The sequence below is a fragment of the Salvelinus alpinus genome, chromosome 23 (genome assembly GCF_045679555.1).
Source record: "Salvelinus alpinus chromosome 23, SLU_Salpinus.1, whole genome shotgun sequence".
NCBI classification, from domain to species: Eukaryota; Metazoa; Chordata; class Actinopteri; order Salmoniformes; family Salmonidae; genus Salvelinus; species Salvelinus alpinus.
Genome location: NC_092108.1, coordinates 3610534 through 3636987, shown reverse-complemented (window position 1 = coordinate 3636987; position 26454 = coordinate 3610534). Strand labels below are relative to the sequence as shown.

General features: G+C 42.8%; 2 protein-coding genes across 5 annotated transcripts in view; both read right to left on the bottom strand.

The window, feature by feature from the left end:
- LOC139550082 (serine protease FAM111A-like) overlaps positions 1 to 26454 on the bottom strand; it is a 37599-nt gene that overhangs the window by 9222 nt on the left and 1923 nt on the right. Inside the window, exon 1 of one of the 3 annotated variants that reach the window (XM_071360702.1) lies at positions 1498 to 1618. The exons of the other annotated variants lie outside the window; for them this stretch is intronic. The gene's annotated coding sequence lies outside the window, so the exon portion shown is untranslated. Of the gene's footprint in view, positions 1 to 1497; positions 1619 to 26454 lie in introns of those variants that run through there. 3 annotated transcript variants of the gene reach the window in all.
- On the bottom strand, positions 15673 to 25176 carry LOC139550081 (serine protease FAM111A-like). Of its 2 annotated transcripts, none has more exons than XM_071360701.1 (5): positions 24026 to 25176; positions 21813 to 21893; positions 21646 to 21720; positions 20417 to 20488; positions 15673 to 20121 (listed from the first exon to the last, which is right to left on the bottom strand). In XM_071360701.1, the coding sequence occupies exons 2-5, from the start codon at positions 21858 to 21860 to the stop codon at positions 17980 to 17982; spliced, it is 2337 nt and encodes a 778-aa protein (XP_071216802.1). In that variant the 5' UTR covers positions 21861 to 21893; positions 24026 to 25176; the 3' UTR covers positions 15673 to 17979. The 2 variants fall into 2 exon arrangements, with proteins under 2 accessions (XP_071216802.1, XP_071216801.1); XM_071360700.1 differs by having other exon boundaries at positions 21813 to 21888.

The following is a 26454-nucleotide window of genomic DNA, read 5'->3' as shown; positions in this document are numbered from 1 at the left end:
AGTATCACCACTCCTCCTAAACCCTCCCTGTCAGTTATGGAATGAGTTCCTAATATGTATTCCGTACCTTGCTGATCCCAGAGGTCACGTGATTATGGCTGAGAAAAATATCCGGCGGCAGCCTCCTCCCTCCAAAATGTTTGACTTTATTCTCTAAATATTATTTCTACTTTATTCTCAATTTTATTTCAATTTTATTCTGTAAATATTGCGACTGTCGAAATTTCTACTTTGTTCTCTAAGTATTTCGAGTTTTTGAAGCACTCTCCAAGCAATGTTTATTTTTATCTTCACTTGGCCCTAATGCTTGACAGTAAAAAATAAATACATCAATCAACAGCACTGGTTGACATTATTCTACATGAAACAAAATGTGATGATTCATTAAAGTTCTTTCCTTCTTGACTCTTAGAGGCGTTCACACCAAATTGGTGTGGTGCGGTTTTTCTGGTTTGGTTTGGGGAGGTTTTTCTGGTTTGGTGCGGTTTTTCCGAACTCTGGTGCGTTTACCCCTTTAGTTCGGACTGTTCGGTTCATTTGGACTGGTGTGAACAATATCCACACGTAGGAGCGCACTAAACAACCCACCGTGGTTCGCACAAAAAGGGGGTCTTAGTCTGATTCAATTCGTACCGTGGTGCAGTTTGCTGCAGATGAGAACGCAGTCCGAACCAAACACAGGAAAATAACCAGAGTCTCGCATTATTATTGGTTGTTAGACTGCGAACTTTGATTAAAAGCACCCAGCATCATAACTTGAGAGCTCTGAAGCATTCTGTAAGCAGAAGCGCATTGATGAGCGCATCAGATGCAGATTGGGGGAGACGGGGCCTATACCTGGGATATACTCTAGGCTACTGAATATAGACTTTTCCACGTCGCATTTAGAGCGGCTATTGCGCTGTTTCTTCCCGCATGTTGTTGGAAGACCAAAACGAGAGTAATATGAAGATTCGGACACACAAGTGATGCTGCATGATAATCATAAACAGATATAACTCGAGCATTTTTGTCCAATAAACAAATTATTTTCATGGACATTTGGTTTCGTTTAGGAATTTGAGTTCGTTTGACATTTAGCAATTTGGAAACCAACTGGACAAAATAAAAAAAGGCTACAGTCCGGAACATTTTTCTTGAACATTTGGTTAAACTATGGTTTACATGAATCAACTTTAATACATTTGGTTAAACTATGGTTTACATGAATTTGGTTAAACTATGGTTTACATGAATCAACATTAATACATTTGGTTAAACTATGGTTTACATGAATCAACTTTAATACATGTGGTTAAACTATGGTTTACATGAATCAACATTAATACATGTGGTTAAACTATGGTTTACATGAATCAACATTAATACATTTGGTTAAACTATGGTTTACATGAATCAACATTAATACATGTGGTTAAACTATGGTTTACATGAATCAACATTAATACATGTGGTTAAACTATGGTTTACATGAATCAACATTAATACATTTCTTACCTCATAAAAAATGGTATCATATGTGTTAGGATACCAAAGTTTAGAAATAGCCTAGATTTCCATCAAGTACTCTGTCACTGTCAGAAGAAAATAGGATATCAGCCGACTGTATCCAAGACCTAGAAAATGGCACGATAAGGAAGAGGGTGTGCCTTTTATGGAACAGATCACCTGTGATGAAAGGTGCTCGATCAAGGACAGCCTTCTTTATAGTAACTCTGTGCATACTTGAACGATGTGTTAATGTATCAACATATAGCTTTCTTTATTGATATTTAATTTTTATGGATTTACACGTCATGACAGTCTCGACTTAAAAACAAACATATTTCACAATGTTTCACTCAGAGATCATAAATGGCCTACTTACGCGGATAGTTCTTCCAAAACGACAAGACAGTCCATGCGAACTGTGAGCAGCATAAAATATTAACAAACGCTGTGTTGATGACCTGTGGCGAATAACATCAAATGAAACCAGCAGACCCTCTCAGAAGGCATCAGATTATGAGTGTTAATGTATTCTTCTTCTTCTTCTGTATAATGGTGTTCATAACAATGATATGTGCATTCTGCCACCTACTGTACAGGGGGACAATAAAAATTGCGGGGTAAAACATAAAAAAAACAATTAAACAAAAATTCAATACAAGCGATCAGTAACAAAATATTATTTAAACTAAATCAGCCTGCTTTTCTGTTTTAATCAGGTCCCTACACAGGCTCAGATGGATCCTGTGATGGCAGGATATTTCCTGGCGACAGTAGTCCTTGCAGTTCTTCTGCCATTCTGAGTCTTGGAGGCCCAAAAACCTTCTCGGCTGCAGATATAATGATGTTGTAACAATGACGCTGTGAGTCGAGAAGCAGGTACAGGTGAAACGTTTAATAAAACAAACCTGAAACGAGACAGCGTAACAGTGGCGATATAGCATGAACACAGGAACAATACAGACTGAGGTAGGAACCCAAGGGAGTGACAGAGAAAGGGAAGGTAATCAGGGAGGTAATGGAGTCCAAGTGAGTGTCCTAATGATCTGCAGATGCGCGTAATGTTGGATGCCAGGTGTGCGTAATGATGAATCCTAGGACCGGTGGTTAGTATTCCGGCAACGTCGAACGCCGGAGGGGAGGAGCGGGAGTAGACGTGACAGTACCTCCCCTCTGACACATGGGTCCCGCCGCAGGACGACACCAACAAGAGTCACGACCCCGAGAACGAGGAGACTGGCTCGTCCTCGGGGTCGTGATCCGGGCGGCTAAGGTGGGAATCATGGATGATGTTGGGATCCAGAATGTCCTCCACCGGAACCCAACACCGCTCCTCTTGCCCATACCCCTCCCAGTCCACCGGGTACTGGAGCCGACCCCCACGATGCCAAGAGTCCAGTAGGAATCTGACAGCATACGTCGGACTCCCCTCGATGTCCAGGTGGTCGTGGGGGACAGCATCAGCTAGGGGACCAGGAACCACTGACCTGAGAAGGGAGACATGAAAAGAGGGTGAGATACGATAGTGACTGGGAAGCTTTAACCTATACGTCACCTCATTGACCCTCCGGAGACCCTTGAATGGCCCCACAAACCTGGGGCTCAGTTTCTTGCAGGGCAGAAGGAGTGAGAGGTTCCTGGTCTAAAGCCAGACGCGATCCCCAGGGTGGAACACAGGGGTCTCACTGCGGTGGCAGTCGGCCTGTTCCTTTTGACGATGGACTGCGGGCTGGAGTCTTCGGTCTGGCCTGGGGTCCACGGAGCCAGGGCGGGCTGAAAACCCAGAACACACTGGAAGGGGGTCAACCCAGTGGAGGAGTGACATAACGAGTTCTGGGTGTACTCTGCCCATGGAAGGAATCGTGCCCACTCACTCTGCCCTTTCCCGTTAGACTGAGGCCGGTACTTGGAAGTTAGGCAGACCGTGACCCTGAGCTTCTCCATAAAGGCCCTGCATACTAGTGATGTGAATTGGGGGCCACGGTCAGAGACGAAGTCCTCCGGAAGGCCATGATGTCTAAAGACCTGCTGGAAGAGTACCTCAGCGACCTAAACGACAGGAGGTAGAAAATCTATCCACTGCCACCAAAATGGTGGTGAAACCGTCAGAGGAGGGGAGGTCAGTTACAAAGTCAATGGATAGATGTCACCAGGGTCGGTGAGGCACAGGAAACGGCAGGATCTTCCCTTCCACGGCGACTTGGTGTGGGCACATACGGAACAGGAGTTGACATAGCGAGTGACGTCCTGTGCTTAGGTAGGCCACCAGTATTTCCCAAAGATGGATTGGGTAGTGCGAGAAATACCTGGACATCCAACGACGGCAGCTGTGTGCGCCCAGGTCAGCAGCCGGTCCCTTATCCCTGTGGGAACGTAAATGCGCTCGGGAGGACAATTAGTGGGTGCGGGCGCCATCTGCAGAGCCTGGCGGATGTCCGCATCTACATCCCAGATCACAGGATTTTCGACTCGGGAGGATGGAATTATGGGCGCATTCTGGATAGGACCCTCTTCCAAATCGTAGAGACGGGACAGGGCATAGGCCTTAAGTCAGTGTGAAGTCAAACCTTGTGAAGAAAAGGGCCCACCGAGCTTGGTGCGGATTCAGCCTCTTCGCTGTCCGTATGTACTTCAGGTTCCGATGGTCGGTGAGATGTTTTCTCCAGCCAGTGTCTCCACTCCTCTAATGCCAACTTTACAGGAGCTCACGATCACCGACGTTGTAATTCCTCTCTGCAGGGGACAGTTTCTTATAGTAAAACACACACGGGTACAACTTCTGTGGATTACCCTGTTGTTGAGACAGAACTGGCCCCAGACCTACCTCTGAAGCGTCCACCTCCACCACAAAGGATGACGTGAGATCTGGGTGTTTGAGTACTGGGGTGGAGGTGAAACGTCCCTTGAATAGACAGAAGGCCTCGTCAGCTACTGGGCTCCACACCAACCTATGGGACCTTCCTTTAAAACTTCTTAAGGCCAGGTGTCCCACTAGCGGGACACTAGTCGACAACATCTGGGGGAAATTGGAGAGCGCGCAATTCAAATAAATAATTGTAATATTAAACATTTATGAACGTACAAGTATCTTATATCATTTAAAAGCTTAATTTCTTGTTAATCTAACTACGTTGTCCGATTTACAATAGGCTTTACAGCGAAAGCATACCATGCGATTGTCTGAGGACGGCGCCCCACATGAACATATTTTCCAAACAGCACAGGCGTCACAAAATCACAAATAGCGATTAAATAAATCACTTAAGGGTCCCAGCTACAACATGAATGATCGTTTTGTTAGATAAAATCCTTCTTTATATCCCAAAAAGTCTGTTTAGTTGGCGCCATCAATTTCAGTAATCCACTCGTTCAACATGCATACAAAGGAATCCAAAAAGCTGCCACTAAACTTTGTTCAAACAAGTCAAACTATGTTTCTATTTAATCCCCAGGTTTAAATGATATTGTTCGGGAGTCTTTGCGCCAAAACTCAAAATTCTTCCTCGTTCATGAAGAAACAAACCTGAAACAATGAACAAAGACTGTTGACATCTAGTGGAAGCCATAGGAATTGCAATCAGGGAGCTGGGATTACATAGGACCCATAGCTTTCTACTATAAGAGCCTGGAACCTCAAAAAAAACATTTCCGGTTGGTTTTACTTTGGACTTTCGCCTGCCATATCAATTGTGTTATAGTCTCAGACATTATGTTAACATTTCTACAAACTTCAAAGTGTTTTCTATCCAATCCTACCAATTATGTGCATATCCTGGCTTCTGGGCCTGAGTAACAGGCAGTTTACTTTGGGCATGTCAGTCAGGCGGAAATTCTGAAAAAATAGGTGAGAGGTGAGAGGAACGACGACAGAGCTGAAGTTCCTAATGAAGCGCCAGTAGAAGTTGGCAACCCCAAAAACCGTTGTAACCCCTTCATGGTGGTTGGAACTGGCCATGACCTGACTGCATCTAGCTTCTTATCATCCATCCTCACACCCTGCGGGCTGATTTGGTAACCTAAGAAGGAGACCGTCCTCTGGTGAAATTGACAAACAGGTGGTTGTCGAGGAGGCGTTCCAGGACTGCTCGAACGTGAATGATGTGATCCTCCAGGGTAGCCGAGTAGATCAGGATGTCATCGATATACACGACCACCTGGCGACCCAGCATGTCCCTGAACACTTCGTTAACGAATGCCTGGAACACTGAGCCATATGGCATCACCAAGTACTCGTAGTGACCAGTACTTGGATGCGGTGAGATTGTGCACGCTCCACAGGTCCAGTTTGGTAAAGAACAGGCCCCTTGGAGCTGTTCGATGGCTGATGGTACCAATGGGAGAGTGTACCGATACTTTGTGGTGATTTTATTGAGTACTCTGTAGTCAATGCAGGGACATAGCGTCCAAGAAGGATGGGGGTTTAAGAAAAAATCTTCCATGGCCTGGGTCTCAGCGACCGCCAGAGGGTAGATGCGTCTGCGCTGAGGCACAGAACCTGAAAGCAGGTCGATGGCACAGTCCCAGGGGCGATGAGGTGGAAGGCAGGTGACGCGGGTCTTAGAGAATATCTCCCACAGGTCCTGGTATACCTCCGGGATGTTGTGCTGAAGGACAACCACAGGACTCTCAATTGACGTGGAGCCACAGGGGACAGGGAAGCAGATCCTCCGGCATTCGGGTGACCAGTCTAATTCTCATTCTCAACTATGAGATGGTAGCGTTGTGGCGTTGAAGCCAAGGGAGGCTTCAAAGCCACACTTTTCCGGATTGAAACGGAAAAGGAGAGGAGAGCGGGTATGAGATGGTGTTTAGGGAGGAGGCAAAGGTCTGGTCAATAAAGTTCCACGCAGCACCGGAATCCACTAAAGCTGTAGACACAGTACATGAGGGACAGTCAGCTAGTGTGATGAACACCAAAAGGAGCCGGCAGTTATGAAGATGGAATACTCACTCCTGCCCCAGGGGTGGAAGATCACGTGACTGTCCTCTGCTCTTGTGGATCCTGGATTCGGACATGCCGGACACCTCTGGAGCTTGTGCCCTCCTTGTCCACAGTACAGACAGAGCCCCAGCTGTGTCCATCTGTGTCGCTCCGCCGCGCGGGGAGATGAGTAACCCCTACCTCCAGGTTACTATGACTACACGCTATCAACACCATACCACTCCTGGTTACTATGACTACACGCTATCAACACCATACCACTCCTGGTTACTATGACTACACGCTATCAACACCATACCACTCCTGGTTACTATGACTACACGCTATCAACACCATACCACTCCTGGTTACTATGACTACACGATATCAACACCATACCACTCCTGATTACTATGACTACACGATATCAACACAATACCACTCCTGGTTACTATGACTACACGATATCAACACAATACCACTCCTGGTTACTATGACTACATCCACTTTTCCCAACGCCTTCTTCACCATCCTCTTAACATCAAAAAGGTTTGCCAAATAAACGTCCTTATCTAAAAAACGTACTCCAACAAGCAACGATTCATCAGACTAATTTTCCACAACAATTGTAGCCCTTTTTGTTCCATTCTTTGACTTCACTGTTGTCCACTCATCTTTCTGGCTAACTGTACTCAACGTGTTTTCAGCTTCAAACAACACTTCTGCTTCCGCCATCTCACCCTGTCTCCCTCAATAATGTATTTTACCAACCTCTGCCTGCCCTGGACCTGCCCTTTGCCTGCCCCTTTGTTATAGTACGATTCTCAGAATATTTACTATCAGCCTCCTGTGTCTGCATCTGGGTCATGTCCTGAGTCGTGATACTAAAATGTGTATATATCTATTGGATGGAAAACGGCTTCCAGTGTAAAATTGAACAACTGAAACTAAATACAACGTAGAAAAGATACGGAGACCTATTTATGTTTTAATAGTAGCCTAGAACCTTTAATAAGTTACAATCAACGATATAAAAGCAATCAGGCCCCCGTTGACGTTGTAATAATGTTTGGAGTATAAGAATACGGCATTTAGCCATGTCAAAATGCATAGAATTGAAGGAGATTAGCTTTAAAACTGCAACATTGTATTTCAGCTCCATGTCAAAATGCATAGAATTGAAGGAGATTAGCTTTAAAACTGCAACATTGTATTTCAGCTCCATGTCAAAATGCATAGAATTGAAGGAGATTAGCTTTAAAACTGCAACATTGTATTTCAGCTCCATGACAACGTGTAGAATTGAAGGAGATTAGCTTTAAAACTGCAACATTGTACTCTCTGCTGGCAATATGATATGCTTGATCTATTATTTGGTCTGTGTGTTTTTTCACCGCTCAACTTTTAATGGTGGGTCGCGACTCAACAGACACCTCGATTGGTGGGTCGCGACTCAAAAGACACCTCGATTGGTGGGTCGCGACTCAACAGACACCTCGATTGGTGGGTCGCGACTCAAAAGACACCTCGATTGGTGGGTCGCGACTCAACAGACACCTCGATTGGTGGGTCGCGACTCAAAAGACACCTCGATTGGTGGGTCGCGACTCAACAGACACCTCGATTGGTGGGTCGCGACTTAAAGAAGTTTGGGAAGCCCTGCTCTAAAGAACGGGGAAAGGACTGGATGGGGCAGGCATATTAGAAAACTACAAACTACATCTGGTGTGTCTGGGTCGAGTTGGAGGAAAAGCCTGCACTTCTTTGTTTCTCTCCAGAGCCTGTATTCACAATGTTTCTCACAGTAAGAGTGCTGATCTCGAATCAGTTGGCCCTTTTAGATAATAATGAATGAGATCATATGGACAGGTGGGGGACCTGATCCAAGATCAGCCATCCTACTTTTGGGAAACAATTTGTTAATGGACCTAGTAGGAGGGTTGACTACCCCAGATGTAAAGTTACGCTCTGTTCCTTTCTCCTTATCCCTGTGTTTCTCTCCAGACCCCAGAGTCCATGCTGGCCTCATTGAAGAAGGGAGGGATGTCTCCTTATCCCTGTGTTTCTCTCCAGACCCCAGAGTCCATGCTGGCCTCATTGAAGAAGGGAGGGATGTCTCCTTATCCCTGTGTTTCTCTCCAGACCCCAGAGTCCATGCTGGCCTCATTGAAGAAGGGAGGGATGTCTCCTTATCCCTGTGTTTCTCTCCAGACCCCAGAGTCCATACTGGTCTCATTGAAGAAGGGAGGGATGTCTCCTTATCCCTGTGTGTTTCTCTCCAGACCCCAGAGTCCATGCTGGTCTCATCGAAGAAGGGGATGAAGGTGGATGATTTTAATATCCCCCCACCTGTAGCTAGTGGAACCCCCTTCCCCCCCTAAACACAAAACCTAAATCTGCGCTGACACCTCCAGAACAGCAGGGGGAGCCAGAGGCTGCTGCTCCTGCTGAAACATTACCTGTCTCCCATGAGGCAGTGTCACTCAGCAGTGAGGAGGAGCAGTTGTCAGAGAGGAAGCGGAAGAGAGAGGCTCAACTCGGTGGAAAATATGTCTCCCTTCAGCAGATGGCTTTTGTTGTTGTTTTTGTACGGAGGACAATGAGAGAGCGTTGAATTTGGTCAACAACAAAACATTTGTCATCAGAAATGTACTACACTCCTAGATGTGTTATAAATGCTCTCTTTCTCTCTCTCTCTTCCTGTGTTAATCATTTTCTCTCTCTTTCAACTCAATACAATTTAAGGGGCTTTATTGACATGGGAAACAAATGTTTACATTGCCAAAGCAAGTAAAATAGATACTAAACAAAAGTGAAATAAACAAAAAATGAACAGTAAACATTACACTCACAAATGTTCAAAAAGAATAAAGACATTTCAAATGTCATATTATGGCTGTATACCGTGTTGTAACGATGTGCAAATAGTTAAAGTATAAAAGGGAAAAGAAATAAACATAAATATGAGTCCCTTCCCTGTTTCACACAAGGAAGTTTGGTGGATGGGACTACCAGCTCTCTGTAACCTAGAGGGCAACCAGTGGGTTCGTCTCCTTTGTACCATGTTTCTTGTAGGATGACAATGTCTGTATTTCCAATGTATTTGATGAAGTCTGGGTTCCTGCTCTTTAGGCCAAAGGCAGATGACCTCAGACCTTGTATATTCCAGGATGAGAAAGTAAAAGCTTTGTGTTCCGTAGTGTCTAGTGTTGTTTTGTGTGGTTTAGGCCCCGGACCATCACAGTAGGTGTGAGCAGAGCATGTTGAGTATCTGATACATACCAGAGAAAGTCTCTCAGTTTAGCATACTGAATGGTCTTCTGATGGTTGATGAGCTCCTCATTGTATTCAAGGTGGTTAGGCTTAGGCCCCCAGAGCATTCCCACCTGGCCCAGTGGGGAATCAACAAGCAGTTCCCCGAGCATTCATACCTGGCCCAGTGGGGAATCAACAAGCAGTTCCCAGAGCATTCACACCTGGCCCAGTGGGGAATCAACAAGCAGTTCCCAGAGCATTCACACCTGGCCCAGTGGGGAATCAACAAGCAGTTCCCAGAGCATTCACACCTGGCCCAGTGGGGAATCAACAAGCAGTTCCCAGAGCATTCACACCTGGCCCAGTGGGGAATCAACAAGCAGTTCCCAGAGCATTAACACCTGGCCCAGTGGGGAATCAACAAGCAGTTCCCAGAGCATTCACACCTGGCCCAGTGGGGAATCAACAAGCAGTTCCTAGAGCATTCACACCTGGCCCAGTGGGGAATCAACAAGCAGTTCCCAGAGCATTCACACCTGGCCCAGTGGGGAATCAACAAGCAGTTCCCAGAGCATTCACACCTGGCCCAGTGGGGAATCAACAAGCAGTTCCCAGAGCATTCACACCTGGCCCAGTGGGGAATCAACAAGCAGTTCCCAGAGCATTCACACCTGGCCCAGTGGGGAATCAACAAGCAGTTCCCAGAGCATTCACACCTGGCCTAGTGGGGAATCAACAAGCAGTTCCCAGAGCATGAACACCTGGCCCAGTCGGGAATCAACAAGCAGTTCCCAGAGCATTTACACCTGGCCTAGTGGGGAATCAACAAGCAGTTCCCAGAGCATTTACACCTGGCCTAGTGGGGAATCAACAAGCAGTTCCCAGAGCATTCACACCTGGCCCAATGGGGAATCAACAAGCAGTTCCCAGAGCATTCACACCTGGCCCAGTGGGGAATCAACATGCAGTTCCCAGAGCATTTACACCTGGCCCAGTGGGGAATCAACAAGCAGTTCCCAGAGCATTCACACCTGGCCCAATGGGGAATCAACAAGCAGTTCCCAGAGCATTTACACCTGGCCCAATGGGGAATCAACAAGCAGTTCCCAGAGCATTCACACCTGGCCCAGTGGGGAATCAACATGCAGTTCCCAGAGCATTTACACCTGGCCCAGTGGGGAATCAACATGCAGTCTGTACTTCACAGAGCCTTGGAAGTTACCGTTTTCTTTTTCAATCACTTTGGTACCATTTTCACAAGCATGTCGTTCAGCACAAAATCAGAAACAGATCATCAGAATGGCTCATGTTTCAAAACTCTAAAGCACATTTTCAATTGACTGAGTCACAGAAAACAAATAGAATATGTATCCTACCTATCCTATCTAATTATCTGCTTTTCAAAACGCAATATTCACTTTAGATATGATTTTCTTGTCACGTTAACAATACTATTAACTATCACTTAATCAAACTGCTAAACCCAGATTATATAGTGCCTAGTTAACGTATATAGTTTGATAACTGCTGAACACTGTAAATGTCTTATTTTAAGTCTTATTTTACTCGTCATGAATATATACATTTGGCATCTATTTATGTTTATATTTTACATTTCAGTCATTTAGAAGATGCTCTTATCCAGAGTGACTGACAGAATCAGTTACGGTGAACTGCCTTGCTCCAGGAAACCAAATGATATGAGCAGTTTGATTGGGGCGGCAGGTAGACTAGTGGTTAGAGTGTTGAGGCGGCAGGTAGTCTAGTGGTTAGAGTGTAGGGACGGCAGGTAGCCTAGTGGTTAGAGTGTAGGGGCGGCAGGTAGACTAGTGGTTAGAGTGTAGGGGGGGCAGGTAGTCTAGTGGTTAGAGTGTAGGGACGGCAGGTAGCCTAGTGGTTAGAGTGTAGGGGCGGCAGGTAGCCTAGTGGTTAGAGTGTAGGGGCGGCAGGTAGCCTAGTGGTTAGAGTGTAGGGGCGGCAGGTAGACTAGTGGTTAGAGTGTTGAGGCAGTAACTGAAAGGTTGCTAGATCGAATCCCTGAGCTGACAAGGTAAAAATATGTCGTTCTACCCCTGAACAAGGCAGTTAACCAGCTGTTCCTAGGCCGTCATTGTAAATAATAATTTGTTAACTGATTTGCCTAGTTAAATAAAGGTTAAATAAAAAAAACTATATGGATGTGTCTGTAAATGCTACATCCTCATTCTCCATCAGCCAGTGTGCTTCAATAGGACAAAGTGGAGTCACTCTGTGTGCTGCCATTATGAATGATAATGTAGTGTACAATGTACTGCTGAACTACCTGTGTTGTTTCTGTGTGCTGCCATTATGAATGATAATGTAGTGAACAATGTACTGCTGAAATACCTGTGTTGTTTCTAACAATATATTCCACTCATTATCTGAATTTCATTCATACACTGGAAGCATGTGTGGTCCCGTGTGGCTCAGTTGGTAGAGCATGGCGCTTGCAACGCCAGGGTTGTGGGTTCATTTCCCACGGGGGGACCAGGATGAATATGTATGAACTTTCCAATTTGTAAGTCGCTCTGGATAAGAGCGTCTGCTAAATGACTTAAATGTAAATGTAAGCAAAGAGACAGGCGATACTGTATAAGCTAACAAGTCTTATATAAAAAGGTGCTGTTGCTATGTTTTTAATGCCCCTATTTCTGATGATTGTTCATTGTTGATAATGAAAAGACTGACATATTTCTCAACATGCTCACAAACTGCCATATCCATACTGGATACAATTGATGAAAACTGTCCCACCCTGATCTGTTTCACCTGTCTTTGTGATTGTCTCCACCCCATCCAGGTGCTGCTTATTTTCCCCAGTGTATATATCCCTGTGTTTCCTGTCTCTCTGTGCCAGTTCATCTTGTCAGGTCTTACCAGCGTGCTTTCCCATCTTCCTGTTTCTCAAGTTCTGTTTCCTAGTTTTCCCGGGTCTGACTATTCTGACCCCCGAGTCTGCCTGCCATCCTGTACCTGCCTGACTGACCTGATCACGAACCCCAACCTGTCCTCCACCTGCCCTTTACCTGCCCCGTTTTTGTAATAAATGACCTAAGAAATGTACTATCTGCCTCCTGTGTCTGCATCTGGGTCATATTCTGAGTCGTGATAGAAAACGTTATGCATGTGAAGTTATAGTGAAATTCTGGAAAATGATATTGACGATCTATTCTTTCTATTCAGCACTTAAAAAATAAACGTTTTGAAATGTGTATCTTGTCATTTTTTCTATTGGATTAAACGGTAGTTAAAATGCCTAGATGGTGGTAACATTACCCTTCCAGGCTGAATAAACTACTGTTCTGACCAGTATAACATTACCCCTCCAGGCTGAATAAACTACTGTTCTGACAAGCATAACATTACCCCTCCAGGCTGAATAAACTACTGTTCTGACCAGCATAACATTACCCCTCCAGACTGAATAAACTACTGTTCTGACCAGTATAACATTACCCCTCCAGGCTGAATAAACTACTGTTCTGACCAGTGTAACATTACCCCTCCAGGCTGAATAAACTACTGTTCTGACCAGCATAACATTACCCCTCCAGGCTGAATAAACTACTGTTCTGACCAGCATAACATTACCCCTCCAGGCTGAATAAACTACTGTTCTGACAAGCATAACATTACCCCTCCAGGCTGAATAAACTACTGTTCTGACCAGCATAACATTACCCCTCCAGACTGAATAAACTACTGTTCTGACCAGTATAACATTACCCCTCCAGGCTGAATAAACTACTGTTCTGACCAGTGTAACATTACCCCTCCAGGCTGAATAAACTACTGTTCTGACCAGCATAACATTACCCCTCCAGGCTGAATAAACTACTGTTCTGACCAGCATAACATTACCCCTCCAGGCTGAATAAACTACTGTTCTGACCAGCATAACATTACCCCTCCAGGCTGAATAAACTACTGGTCTGACCAGTATAACATTACCCCTCCAGGCTGAATAAACTACTGTTCTGACCAGCATAACATTACCCCTCCAGGCTGAATAAACTACTGTTCTGACCAGTATAACATTACCCCTCCAGGCTGAATAAACTACTGTTCTGACCAGCATAACATTACCCCTCCAGGCTGAATAAACTACTGTTCTGACCAGCATAACATTACCCCTCCAGGCTGAATAAACTACTGTTCTGACCAGCATAACATTACCCCTCCAGGCTGAATAAACTACTGTTCTGACCAGCATAACATTACCCCTCCAGGCTGAATAAACTACTGTTCTGACCAGCATAACATTACCCCTCCAGGCTGAATAAACTACTGTTCTGACCAGCATAACTTTACCCCTCCAGGCTGAATAAACTACTGTTCTGACCAGCATAACATTACCCCTCCAGGCTGAATAAACTACTATTCTGACCAGCATAACATTACCCCTCCAGGCTGAATAAACTACTATTCTGACCAGCATAACATTACCCCTCCAGGCTGAATAAACTACTGTTCTGACCAGCATAACATTACCCCTCCAGGCTGAATAAACTACTGTTCTGACCAGTATAACATTACCCCTCCAGGCTGAATAAACTACTGTTCTGACCAGCATAACATTACCCCTCCAGGCTGAATAAACTACTGTTCTGACCAGTATAACATTACCCCTCCAGGCTGAATAAACTACTGTTCTGACCAGCATAACATTACCCCTCCAGGCTGAATAAACTACTGTTCTGACCAGTATAACATTACCCCTCCAGGCTGAATAAACTACTGTTCTGACCAGTATAACATTACCCCTCCAGGCTGAATAAACTACTGGTCTGACCAGCATAACATTACCCATCCAGGCTGAATAAACTACTGTTCTGACCAGCATAACATTACCCCTCCAGGCTGAATAAACTACTGTTCTGACCAGTATAACATTACCCCTCCAGGCTGAATAAACTACTGTTCTGACCAGTATAACATTACCCCTCCAGGCTGAATCAGTATAGTTCTGGAAAGGGTTGTGAATTGGGATGCAGCCCAACATTGGTGTTGATAAGGAGAACCCTAGCCAGTATATAAATGGGTGGATGTATTGGCTAACGTTAGCCTTGTGGTTTATGTACAGGTGACCACGGCCGTGGTGAAGGTGGACGAGTACCTGCTAGAGATGGTGGTGTACCGTCAGGGGCGATCCATCGGAACCTCCTACCCCAAACTGCTCAGCAGCAACAACAGGGACCTGTAGTGGGGAGATCTACGCATTCTGATTCTGAAAGAAGAGGCCCAAATGGAACCCTATTCCCTATGTAGTGCACTGCTTTCAACCAGGGCCCATAGGGCTAGTAGTGCACTATATAGGGAATAGGGTGCCACTTGGGGCCTAGTTAGAATAATATGTCATGTAAAAGGTTGATCATTGTTGTGTACTTGTTTTTGACTCCATATTGTTATTAGGTCGTGTTCTCCTCCAATCAAATCCTTAACCTCGTTCCCAGGATCAATTACTAATTACAAATCACTAAACTATTATATTAGAGATTACAGTGATACAGGACCAGGATTGTGTCTCTCCCTGCTACTAGCTCTCCTTTCTGTCCTGAATATTCAATACTGGTCCTTGGTCTTTCACAAAGCAGAGGGCTGTTTATATTTTCTGTTAAGAACATTTTGTAAAGCATTTTGATAATCCAGTAAAAACAATATTTACTATGATAGGAACCTGATTGTCTAACATTATATTGACAGTATTGTACTCTTGTATTTAACCTATTAGTTTGTTATGATTACGGGGCCATATGTCAAGTTTGGGGGGCATTTCCCCATTTCAATTTCTACTTGAAGAAAATCAAACATGTTTACAAGTATACTATCTTATTTATTTCCCCTTTATTTAACCAGGTAGGCCAGTTGAGAACAAGTTCTCATTTACAACTGTGACCTGGCCAAGATAAAGCAAAGCAGTGTGACAAAAATAACAACGCAGAGTTACACGTGGAACAAACAAACATACAGTAAATAACACAATAGAAAAGCTTCTTCTGTACTTTTATTTTGAAGATTAAAACAAGCAATGGTTACAGTACATGTCTTCCTGGCAGAAAACAATACAAGCATGGCAGACTAGCGTATGTTACTACAATTTCCATGGAAAGATCTCAGGTTTATTTGATTCAATAGTAGTTGGTTACATGAATGATGCATCGAACGTAATCATGATCTGCCTAAGAACAGGTCTGTATTGAGGAATGTAATAATTTAATATATACTAATTAATACATGAAAACATACAAAGAAATACAGCTTAGATTAGAGCATGGATTTTAAGAATAGTATACATGTCACTACTTTCATTACTCATTATCATCAGTGGTGTAAAGTACTACTTAAGTTGTTTTATGGGATTCCTGTACCTTACTATTTATATTTGACAACTTTTACTTCACTACATTCCTAAAGAAAATTATGTACTTTTTACTCCATACATTTTCCTTGACACCCAAAATGACTTGATACATGTTGAATGCTTAGCAGGACAGGAAAATAGTCAAATTCAGGAAAACATCCCTGACCAAAAAAAAAAAAAGGTCACATTCACACAAGAGAACAAATGGTCATCCCTACTGCCTCTGATCTGGCTGACTCACTAAACACAAATGCATAGTTTGTAAATTATGTCTGAGTGTTGGAGTGTGCCCCTGGCTATCTGTAATGATGTGAGTGTAGGAGTGTTCCCCTGGCTATCCATACATTTTCAAAACAAGAAAATGGTGCCGCCTGCTTTGCTTAACGTAAGGAATTTGAAATGATTTACACTTTTGATACTAAAGTATATTTTAGCAATTACATTTTCTTTTAAAATTTAACTTCTTTGGGACTGGGGTGCAGTATCGAGTAGCTTGGATAAAAAGGTGCCCAGAGTAGACTGCCTGCTACTGAGGCCTAAAAGCTAGAAAGTGCATATAATTAGTAGATCTGGATAAAAAAAACACTCTGAAGTTTCTAAAACTGTTTGAATGATGTCTGTGAGAAAATATCCAACCAGGAAGTGTGAAATCTGAGGGTTGTAGTTTTTCAAGTCATTGCCTATCAAATATACAATATACACTTCCTAAGGCTTCCACTAGATGTCAACAGTCTTTAGAACCTTGTTTAAGGCGTCTACTATGAAAGGGGAGAGAAAGAGATTTCGTTTCAATCAGGTGTCTGGCATGAGCTGATGACGCGCGCTCCCGTGAGAGGTAGCTGCGTTCCATTGCAATTCTAAAGACAAAGGAATTCTCCGGTTGGAACATTATTGAAGATTTATGTTAAAAACATCTTAAAGATTGATTCTATACTTCGTTTGACATGTTTCTACGGACTGTAACGGAACTTTTTGATTTTTCATCTGGACCTAGTGATCGCACCTCATGAATTTGGATTTGTGAACTAAATGCGCAAACAACAAGGTTGTATTTGGACATAAATTATGGACTTTATCGAACAAAACAAACATTTATTGTGGAACTGGGATTCCTGGGAGTGCATTCTGATGAAGATCATCAAAGGTAAGTGAATATTTATAATGCTATTTCTGACTTCTGTTGACTCCACAACATGGCGGATATCTGTATGGCTTGTTTTTGTGTCTGAGCGCTGTACTCAGGTTATTGCATGGTGTGCTTTTTCCCGTAGTTAAAAAAAAATCTAACACAGCGGTTGCATTAAGAAGTGGAACTAAAATTCATTGCATAACACTTGTATCTTTTAGCAATGTTTATTATGAGTATTTCTGTAAATTGATGTGGCTCTCTGCAAAATCACCGGATGTTTTGGAACTACTGAACATAACGCGCCAATGTAAACTGAGAGTTTTGGATATAAATATGAACTTCATCGAACAAAACACACATGTATTGTGTAACATGAAGTCCTATGAGTGTCATCTGATGAAGATCAAAGGTTAGTAATTCATTTTCTCTATTTCTGCTTTTTGTGACTCCTCTCTTTGACTGGAAAAATGGCTGTTTTTCTGTGACTAGGTGCTGACCTAACATAATCGTTTGGTGTGCTTTCGTCGTAAAGCCTTTTTGAAATCGGACACTGTGGCTAGATTTACAACAAGTTTATCTATAAAATGGTGTAAAATACTTGTATGTTTGAGGAATTTTAATTATGCGATTTCTGTTTTGAACTTCGCGCCCTGCAATTTCACTGGCTGTTGGCGAGGTGGGACACTACCGTCCCACATATCCCAGAGAGGTTTTAAGTATATTTTAAACTAAATACTTTTACTCAAGAAGTATTTTACTGGGCTACTTTTACTTGAGTCACTTTCTATTAAGGTATCTTTACTTTTACTCAAATATGACAACTGGGCACTTTTTCCACCACTGGTCATCATCCACCTCCATGGCTTCGACCCCTGTGGCGTCGACCCCTGTGACGTCGACCCCTGTGGCGTCGACCCCTGTGGCGTCGACCCCTGTGACGTCGACCCCTGTGGCGTCGACCCCTGTGACGTCGACCCCTGTGGCGTCGACCCCTGTGGCGTCGACCCCTGTGGCGTCACCTTTATCAAAGAGGAACTGGAGGAAGGTTCTCTGCTCTCTCTGATCTGTAGCTGAAGTGTTACTGTCGAACGGCAGCTTCTCCTGAAAGGCCTTGACCAGGCTGGCTTTATCAGACTGTGTCTTGACTCTTTCCATCACTACGTCTAATTTCTGACTCCTGTGGCTCAGGAATCCCTGTAGCACATCAACTCTTTTCCTACGCACCGCTTGGATGATGATCTCCTCAAGTATGCCTGACAGGGGGATGGCATACTCTATGATACTCTGGGTATTCCCTCTTTTACCCTGGTAGGAGTAGCCTGCTGTATGCATAGCTATCAGCTGGCAGTACTCATTGAAGACTGGAGAGCCAGAGGCACCGTGAAAGAAACAGCTGTCATAGGTAATCTTCTCTGTGTCCCTCAGGAGATGTGTGATGTCCCAGTTCTCCTCAAAATATCTGCTGTTTATGACATGTAATAATTCCTCATTTTCTGTTACATGTTTTTCTACAGCTTGTTTACGATCTCCATTTTGAATGATAAAGCAGGGGTCTGTCTTTTTCACCCCGCCCTCGGGGTGACCGATGATGCAGATTCCGCCCTCTGGAGACGGAAAGCTGAAGCTGCCAAGCAAGCTTAAAGGCAAGGTGATGTGAGGATCTGAGCTAAGCTCCAGCAAAGCAAAGTCAACACAACCAGAATCAACTTTTCCATAGGCTACAACCTTACTTTGCACTGGTATCTGCTGCATTTTCTCACCCAGGTCTTCAAAGTCAAACGTGACTGTTACTGATTGTTGCAGCGTGTTAGTTATCCAATCATAGATTTTCTGGACAACATGGGCGTTTGTAAGGATGAACTTGTCAAACAGAAGGAAGCCAGTTCCTGTTGCTGTCCCTTCAATTCTCACCTGACAAACAGAAGCACTCAGCTCCATTAGTCTCTTCACTTTCTTCACCTCTTGGAAGCTCTGTGTTTTCTTTCCAAACTCTACTCTTAAGAATTGTTGCACATCTGAAGGCTTTTTCAAATTCTCTCTCTCTTTCAAGTGATCTACCAAACCTGCATGTTGGGAACGCAGGATGTTTAGGATCTCTTTAGAGTTTAGAATCTCTTGCCATTTTTGCTTCACCACCAGAGAACTACCATCTTTTCCTGCCTCCTTTGACTGCAACTGTGTTTGAACTGTGTCTGTTGTGGTAGGATTCTGAGGAGAGACAGCTGCTTCCGATGTTCCACCAGGGGGGACGGACAGCTCTTCAGTTGGTGTGTTGTCCCAATCCTCAAGACTATCTGGCTGTGGCTGAGATACACGACCGATACGTTTTACCTGCACAACCAACATTTCACCTTCACGACCTTGATGACTTTTCCCATCAAGACCATCAACTGGCTGGGACATCTCTGTGTCGACCCTCGTCTCTGGCTCAGAAAGAACACAGCGTGTACTGAAGATGGTTTTATCAAATCGCCCATCTCTCCTCAAGGCTCGCTTCACCTTTTCCCCTTTGTATGCGTACACACAAACATACTTCACTTTCTTCTTTAGCTCTGGGTTTTTCATTACTTTTGTTTTAATATTTTGTCCACCCTCAGTTTCAACATTGAAAGCCATCAACTTTCCAGGGTGCATTTTCTTTTGGTTACTCTGTTTGGAAAGGCCCTGGGTATCTGAAGAACTGCCTTTTGGACCTCTGATGAAGCTGACTGTCACTAGCTCATAGTTATCAATTAAATGGCAGGGGAAATGTGTACTGACAGCTGCCCTTGGCTCTTTTTCTCTTTGGATGACAATTTCCATCCCCTGTTTTGTCTTTGTCATGTTCTCGAACTCCGGGCTTGTTCGCAGTGCATCCAGGACCGTTCCATGAGTATGGTATGTAACTCTGCGTTGTTGGTATAAGAAGCGGTATCGGAAGGTATGGCTTTCATCATGTGCTTCTTTCTGTGACAGAAGAGATGTAAGTGTTAAGTCTCTGGGGATTAGAACCACAGTCTCCCTCTCAGGAAACCAATGTCAACCATTAGGCCAAGAGGAAATTCCCCCTGGTCCGAGAGTGACACCAATTTTAAGAAGCAGGAAGAGAGTTACTCTGCCTCACCTCCGCTACATCAGCTTGTCAAATAGAGGACCATATTAAAAAGAACACTCATAATTCACTATTATTAATGAACAGATAAATACACTGGAAAAGCATTATCAACTAAAGCAAATACAGGCAGATGAATGCATGTCTAACCTTGATATCAGGATCCTGAGATTGGCTAGATGTTCCTGGCTGGTTGCCCGAGGATTTACTCTGATGAGAACTCTGTAATGCATGAGTTACAACATATACATCAACTACAATTACAACAAAGGGTCATTTTACATCAAAACAAATTGTGTGACTTGCTTCAGCTGTCCAGCTGTATTTGTATGTTAGTGGAATCATTTCTGAAGTTTAAATTGTTAGAGGCTAGTGTTGAAGAATTGGGGCTAGTATAGTAGTGACTGTATTATAAATACTAGAGGGAAGTAGCCTTTAGTGACTGTAGTAGTGATAAATGGTGGTGATAGTATTAGTAGTAGTAGTAGTAGTAGTAGTAGTAGTAATGGTAGTAGTAGTAGTAGTAGTAGTAATGTTGGTAGTAGTAGTGGTAGTAGTAGTAATGGTAGTAGTAGTAGTAGTAGTAGTAATGTTGGTAGTAGTAGTGGTAGTAGTAGTAATGGTAGTAGTAGTGGTAATATGGTAGTAGTAGTAGTAGTAGTAATGTTGGTAGTAGTGGTATTAGTAGTAATACCACTACTAATACCAATGTTGGTGGTAGTAGTAGTGGTAGTAGTAGTAATGGTAGTAGTAGTGGTAATGGTAGTAGTAGTAGTAGTAATGGTAGTAGTAATGGTGGTAGTAGTGGTAATGGTAGTAGTAATGGTGGTAGTAGTGGTAGTATCAGTAGTAATGGTAGTAGTGGTAGTAGTGGTAGTAGTAGTAGTAATGGTAGTAGTGGTAGTAGTGGTAGTAGTAGTAGTAATGGTAGTAGTGGTAGTAATGGTAGTAGTAGTAATGGTAGTAGTGGTAGTAGCGGTAGTAGTAATAATGGTGGTAGTAGTGGTATCTAACATAAACAGTGCTAAGGGAATTTTATTGTTTGTGCTTTTCTTCTAACTAATTTCTGTCTTCTATTCATGTGCTGTTCTAGTAACCAGTGTGTTCATGCAAGTGGCTGACTGTACAAATCCTCAATTATCAGTAGCTGCATTTTGGCAGTACGACCATATTTTGTTTGGCGAACAAACAAACGATATCTCAGTTTCAAGGTCTTTGAGTGTCCCTGTGTAAGAATTTCCACCACAGTGTACAAAAAAAATTGCATTCCAAAGAAGAGTCAGAAAGTTGTACAATATTTAAAGTGTAACTGCTGAAGCAAGTCACACTAATAAAATAAAACTAAGATTAAAAGTAATATGACAGAGTGTGTGTGTCACCTTGGCATCAGATCCTGGAGATTGGTCAGGAGTTTGTTGCTGGTTGTTTGAAGTGTTACTTGGACGTGTAATCTTCTGTAATATAGATAAACACCATCACATTTTGTAGGTTCTGGCGGTGACTCAAGTTGTAGAAAGTTGGTTTGGTAGAACTCCTTTCAAAATACCTTCAAAAATTGGTCCAGATTCGGTTGTGTCTTCTCTCTATCTCCCATGGTCTTATGTTCAGGCAACAGCACAGTCCTATTCTGCCAGCAGCACAAACAAAGACGCCACTTCCGTATGGTAATGAGGAAACCTTCAAAATAAAAGCCTGCATTTCAACACATTGTAATATCATTAGCTGAATAATAAGATAAAAATGGCCATTGAATAAAATTATATTATGACAACAAGAAAAGGCGCTAAGTTATTAATGAGATTTAAAAAATATGGTTTTAAAAATATAAGAGCAATTATGAAAACTACAGTGTTTATTATCCTGTTGTCTTGTCACTTTATCCCTACCTATATGCACATATCTACCTCAATTACCTCGTACCCCTGCACATCGACTCAGTACTGGTACCGCGTGTATATAGACAAGTTATCGTACCTCATTGTGGATGTATTTATTGTGTTATTATTTCTCTCTGCATTGTTGGGAAGTACCCGTTAGTAAGCATTTCACTGTTAGTCTAAACCTGTTGTTTACCAAGCATTTCACTGTTAGTTTACACCTGTAGTTTACCAAGCATGAGAAATTAAAATGTGGTCCTAACCAAATAGTGCCTTGCAAAAGTATTCATATCCCTTAGATTTCTTCACATTTTTTTTTATTGTGTTACAAAGTGGGATTGAAATGGATTTAATTGTATTTTTTTGTCAACAACCTACACAAAATACTTAGTAATCAATGATCCCTCCAAGCTGCGCGTGTGTCCCTGCTGCACTGAATAAATATCAGCCCAAGAAGAGAAGCACAAGATTGACTTTTACTCAACTTTCTAGAGTTTTCCCTGTTAGTTAACAATTTCAACGTTTCTCTTTACTGTGGCAATTGTGATCGAATCAACGCAACGCTAGTCACTTTCAATACAACGTACCGAAACAAAACGAACTGTGAAAGAGATTCTGCTCTAGGCAGAACCTTCAGAGTAGGATTCTACTGCGCAAGACTCAGCCCGCAGACCGCTGCGGCATAACCAATCAGAGCTGCTGTAGGCCTACATGCAATTACACAACGGGTGGGTCTAATCCGGAATGCTGATTGGTTAAAACCGCATTCCTGCTGTTGTCTGTTCCACAAGTTACACACGGTATGGCTCGCTCAGCATTTTATACTGAAGCGTTACGGTACGTTTCACACTGAAGCGTTACGGTACGTTTTATACTGAAGCGTTACGGTACGTTTCACACTGAAGCGTTACGGTACGTTTTATACTGAAGCGTTACGGTACGTTTTATACTGAAGCGTTACGGTACGTTTTATACAAGTTAGAGAAAATAACTACATTTAAAAAACTACAGAAAATACCGTTGCTGACCTTGATAATCATCACGTCTCTGTATTATATTTCAATGTTGCCGTTATTGGTTTAGAAAACCAGATAAGCCTTTACAGTATACTCTAACCTTGACAGAAAAGCAACACTATAGCTTGTAAATAATGTTCTCCTTTGTTGTGCTCGTAGACTTGCCTCTGCGCGCCCGATAGTCAGCAAAGGCAAGGCTTTGATAATCTAGTTTGTAAATAATCTTGTTACCGTAATACTTTTTGAAAACTAGGTAATAGTCCTATGCCTTTACTGTATATTGCTAACCTTGATAGATAAGCAGCACATATCGGCCTACAACTTGTAAATCATTTTCTCCATCGCTGTTCGTTAAAGCGTGATTATACTGTATTCTAATAGCCTGGTTAATATTCATTACATTTAACTTGTAAATCAATTAGATGGTCATTTAGATTTATTTTTAAGTTTGCCTTTTGTGTGGTTGTTTTTTAGTTGAGTGTTTAAAAAGGTATTGATTTCAGGTCCATGGATAGTACCAGGTCATTTAAAGCTGTGTTGCTGGATATGTACCACAGCCCCCCTCCAAAACTATCCGTATTTGTTTAGTAGAGACCTGACTGAGTATTTTCCACCCCAGTTTATGAGACAGGTAGTAACGTTTTTCTTCTACAAGCCAATAAGTATCTCATATACTATGTATTGCAGTGAATGGAGTGGGTAGAGTGAGGAGTCACCAGTACTCTGTATTAAACCTGTTGCCCAGCACAATAGATCCATTTAAATTCTGCAGATTATATTAAGTAATTCCAATAACAGACATTTGTTATAGTGTATTTCTTTAAATATACACCAGGGCTCTCTAACCCTGATCCTGGAACGCTTACCGTCCTGTACGTTCACTCCATCCCCAGTGAGAGATACCGTCCTGTACGTTCACTCCATCCCCAGTGAGAGATACCATCCTGTACGTTCACTCCACCCCCAGTTGTAAACTAGCCCGATTCAGCTTATCAATCAGCTAATTATTAGAATCAGGTACGTTAGATTAGGTTTGGAGCGAAAACCTACAGGACGGGAGCTCTCCAGTAACAGGGTTGGAGCACCCTGGCCTACACAACAGCTTTCAACATACCAGTATTTGTGTACATTTTTTAAAGAAATGCTGGTATACATTTTTATTTCACCTTTTATTTAACTAGGCAAGTCAGTTAAGAACAAATTCCTATTTTCAATGACGGCCTAGGAACAGTGGGTTAACTGCCTTGTTCAATAAATACAATATTAAAATATATGTCAAATGATAATTTATTTTCCCCCAAAGGTGGTTGCTGTGAAAATCAGTTGTACTGCACAGGTGAAAAAAATAAATATCTTCCCAAAGTTGAGCATGTCTTTGCAGCGGGACTCTTATTTTGAAGAAAACAAATCTACATTCATGCCGCCAGCATAATATCCTGCTGCTAGGAGAACGGTAAATCAACTACGGAAGAATATTAGGGCCAGACGAAGAGAAACCCAAAAAGGATGCACTTAAAAGGTTGACTTTGGGCAAAAACAACAGCTTTAAACTGTATAACCGATCAATACCCCATCATGCCAGGTCATTTAATGTTTAAAAATAACAAAATGGCTGAATAAGATATTTAGCTACAGAAGTGCCATTTCTTACAGATCTCTACAGCTTTAGTCCAAAAACAAATCCTGTAAAATGACGTCAACACATACTGGAGGGCAGTGGAGGCTGCTGAGGGGAGGACGGCTCATAATAATGGCTGGAAAGGAGCAAATGGAATGGCATCAAACTAATAGGAAACCATGTGTTTGATACTATTCCACCTATTCCGCTCCAGCCATTACCATGAGCCCATCCTCCCAAATTAAGGTGCCACCAACATCCTGTGTTGGAGGAGTTACTGGCTAGCTTAGCTAACAAACTAGCTACAGTGGCTAGCTTAGCTAACAAACTAGCTACAGTGGCTAGCTTAGCTAACAAACTAGCTACATTGGCTAGCTTAGCTAACAAACTAGCTACATTGGCTAGCTTAGCTAACAAACTAGCTACATTGCCTAGCTTAGCTAACAAACTAGCTACATTGGCTAGCTTAGCTAACAAACTAGCTACATTGGCTAGCTTAGCTAACAAACTAGCTACATTGGCTAGCTTAGCTAACAAACTAGCTACATTGGTTGCTGCGCGCATGACCAGAAAAACACATGGATGAACCACTTATGCCACACCCCATTTCTGTCAAAATTGAGAAAGAGGCTGAGTAGGACGGTTTTTTGTACCCAAAGTTCACCTATTTTTTTTAAACAAATATATACACTGCTCAAAAAAATAACGGGAACACTTAAACAACACAATGTAACTCCAAGTCAATCACACTTCTGTGAAATCAAACTGTCCACTTAGGAAGCAACACTGATTGACAATAAATTTCACATGCTGTTGTGCAAATGGAATAGACAAAAGGTGGAAATTATAGGCAATTACCAAGACACCCCCAAAAAAGGTACCGAGATGAGATCCTCAGACCCCTTGTGAGACCATATGCTGACACATGCACATTTGTGGCCTGCTGGAGGTCATTTTGCAGGGCTCTGGCAGTGCACCTCCTTGCACAAAGGCGGAGGTAGCGGTCCTGCTGCTGAGTTGTTGCCCTCCTACGGCCTCCTCCACGTCTCCTGATGTACTGGCCTGTCTCCTGGTAGCACCTCCATGCTCTGGACACTACGCTGACAGACACAGCAAACCTTTTTGCCACAGCTCGCATTGATGTGCCATCCTGGATGAACTGCACTACCTGAGCCACTTGTGTGGGTTGTAGACTCTGTCTCATGCTACCACTAGAGTGAGAGCACCGCCAGCATTCAAAAGTGACCAAAACATCAGCCAGGAAGCATAGGAACTGAGAAGTGGTCTGTGGTCACCACCTGCAGAATCACTCCTTTTTTGGGGGTGTCTTGGTAATTGCCTATAATTTCCACCTTTTGTCTATTCCATTTGCACAACAGCATGTGAAATTTATTGTCAATCAGTGTTGCTTCCTAAGTGGACAGTTTGATTTCACAGAAGTGTGATTGACTTGGAGTTACATTGTGTTGTTTAAGTGTTCCCTTTATTTTTTTGAGCAGTGTATAAAAAAAAATGCATGAATAAAACTTCAAATTCTCAGAATGTTGAGAATAAAGTTGTATTATTTTGAGACTAGTCTAAATTAAACTTAGAGAATAAAGAAAAAATATTTCAAGAATAAAGTGTACATTTAATTTCAAGAACATCATTCCTCCTCAGACCATACTCCTTAACTAG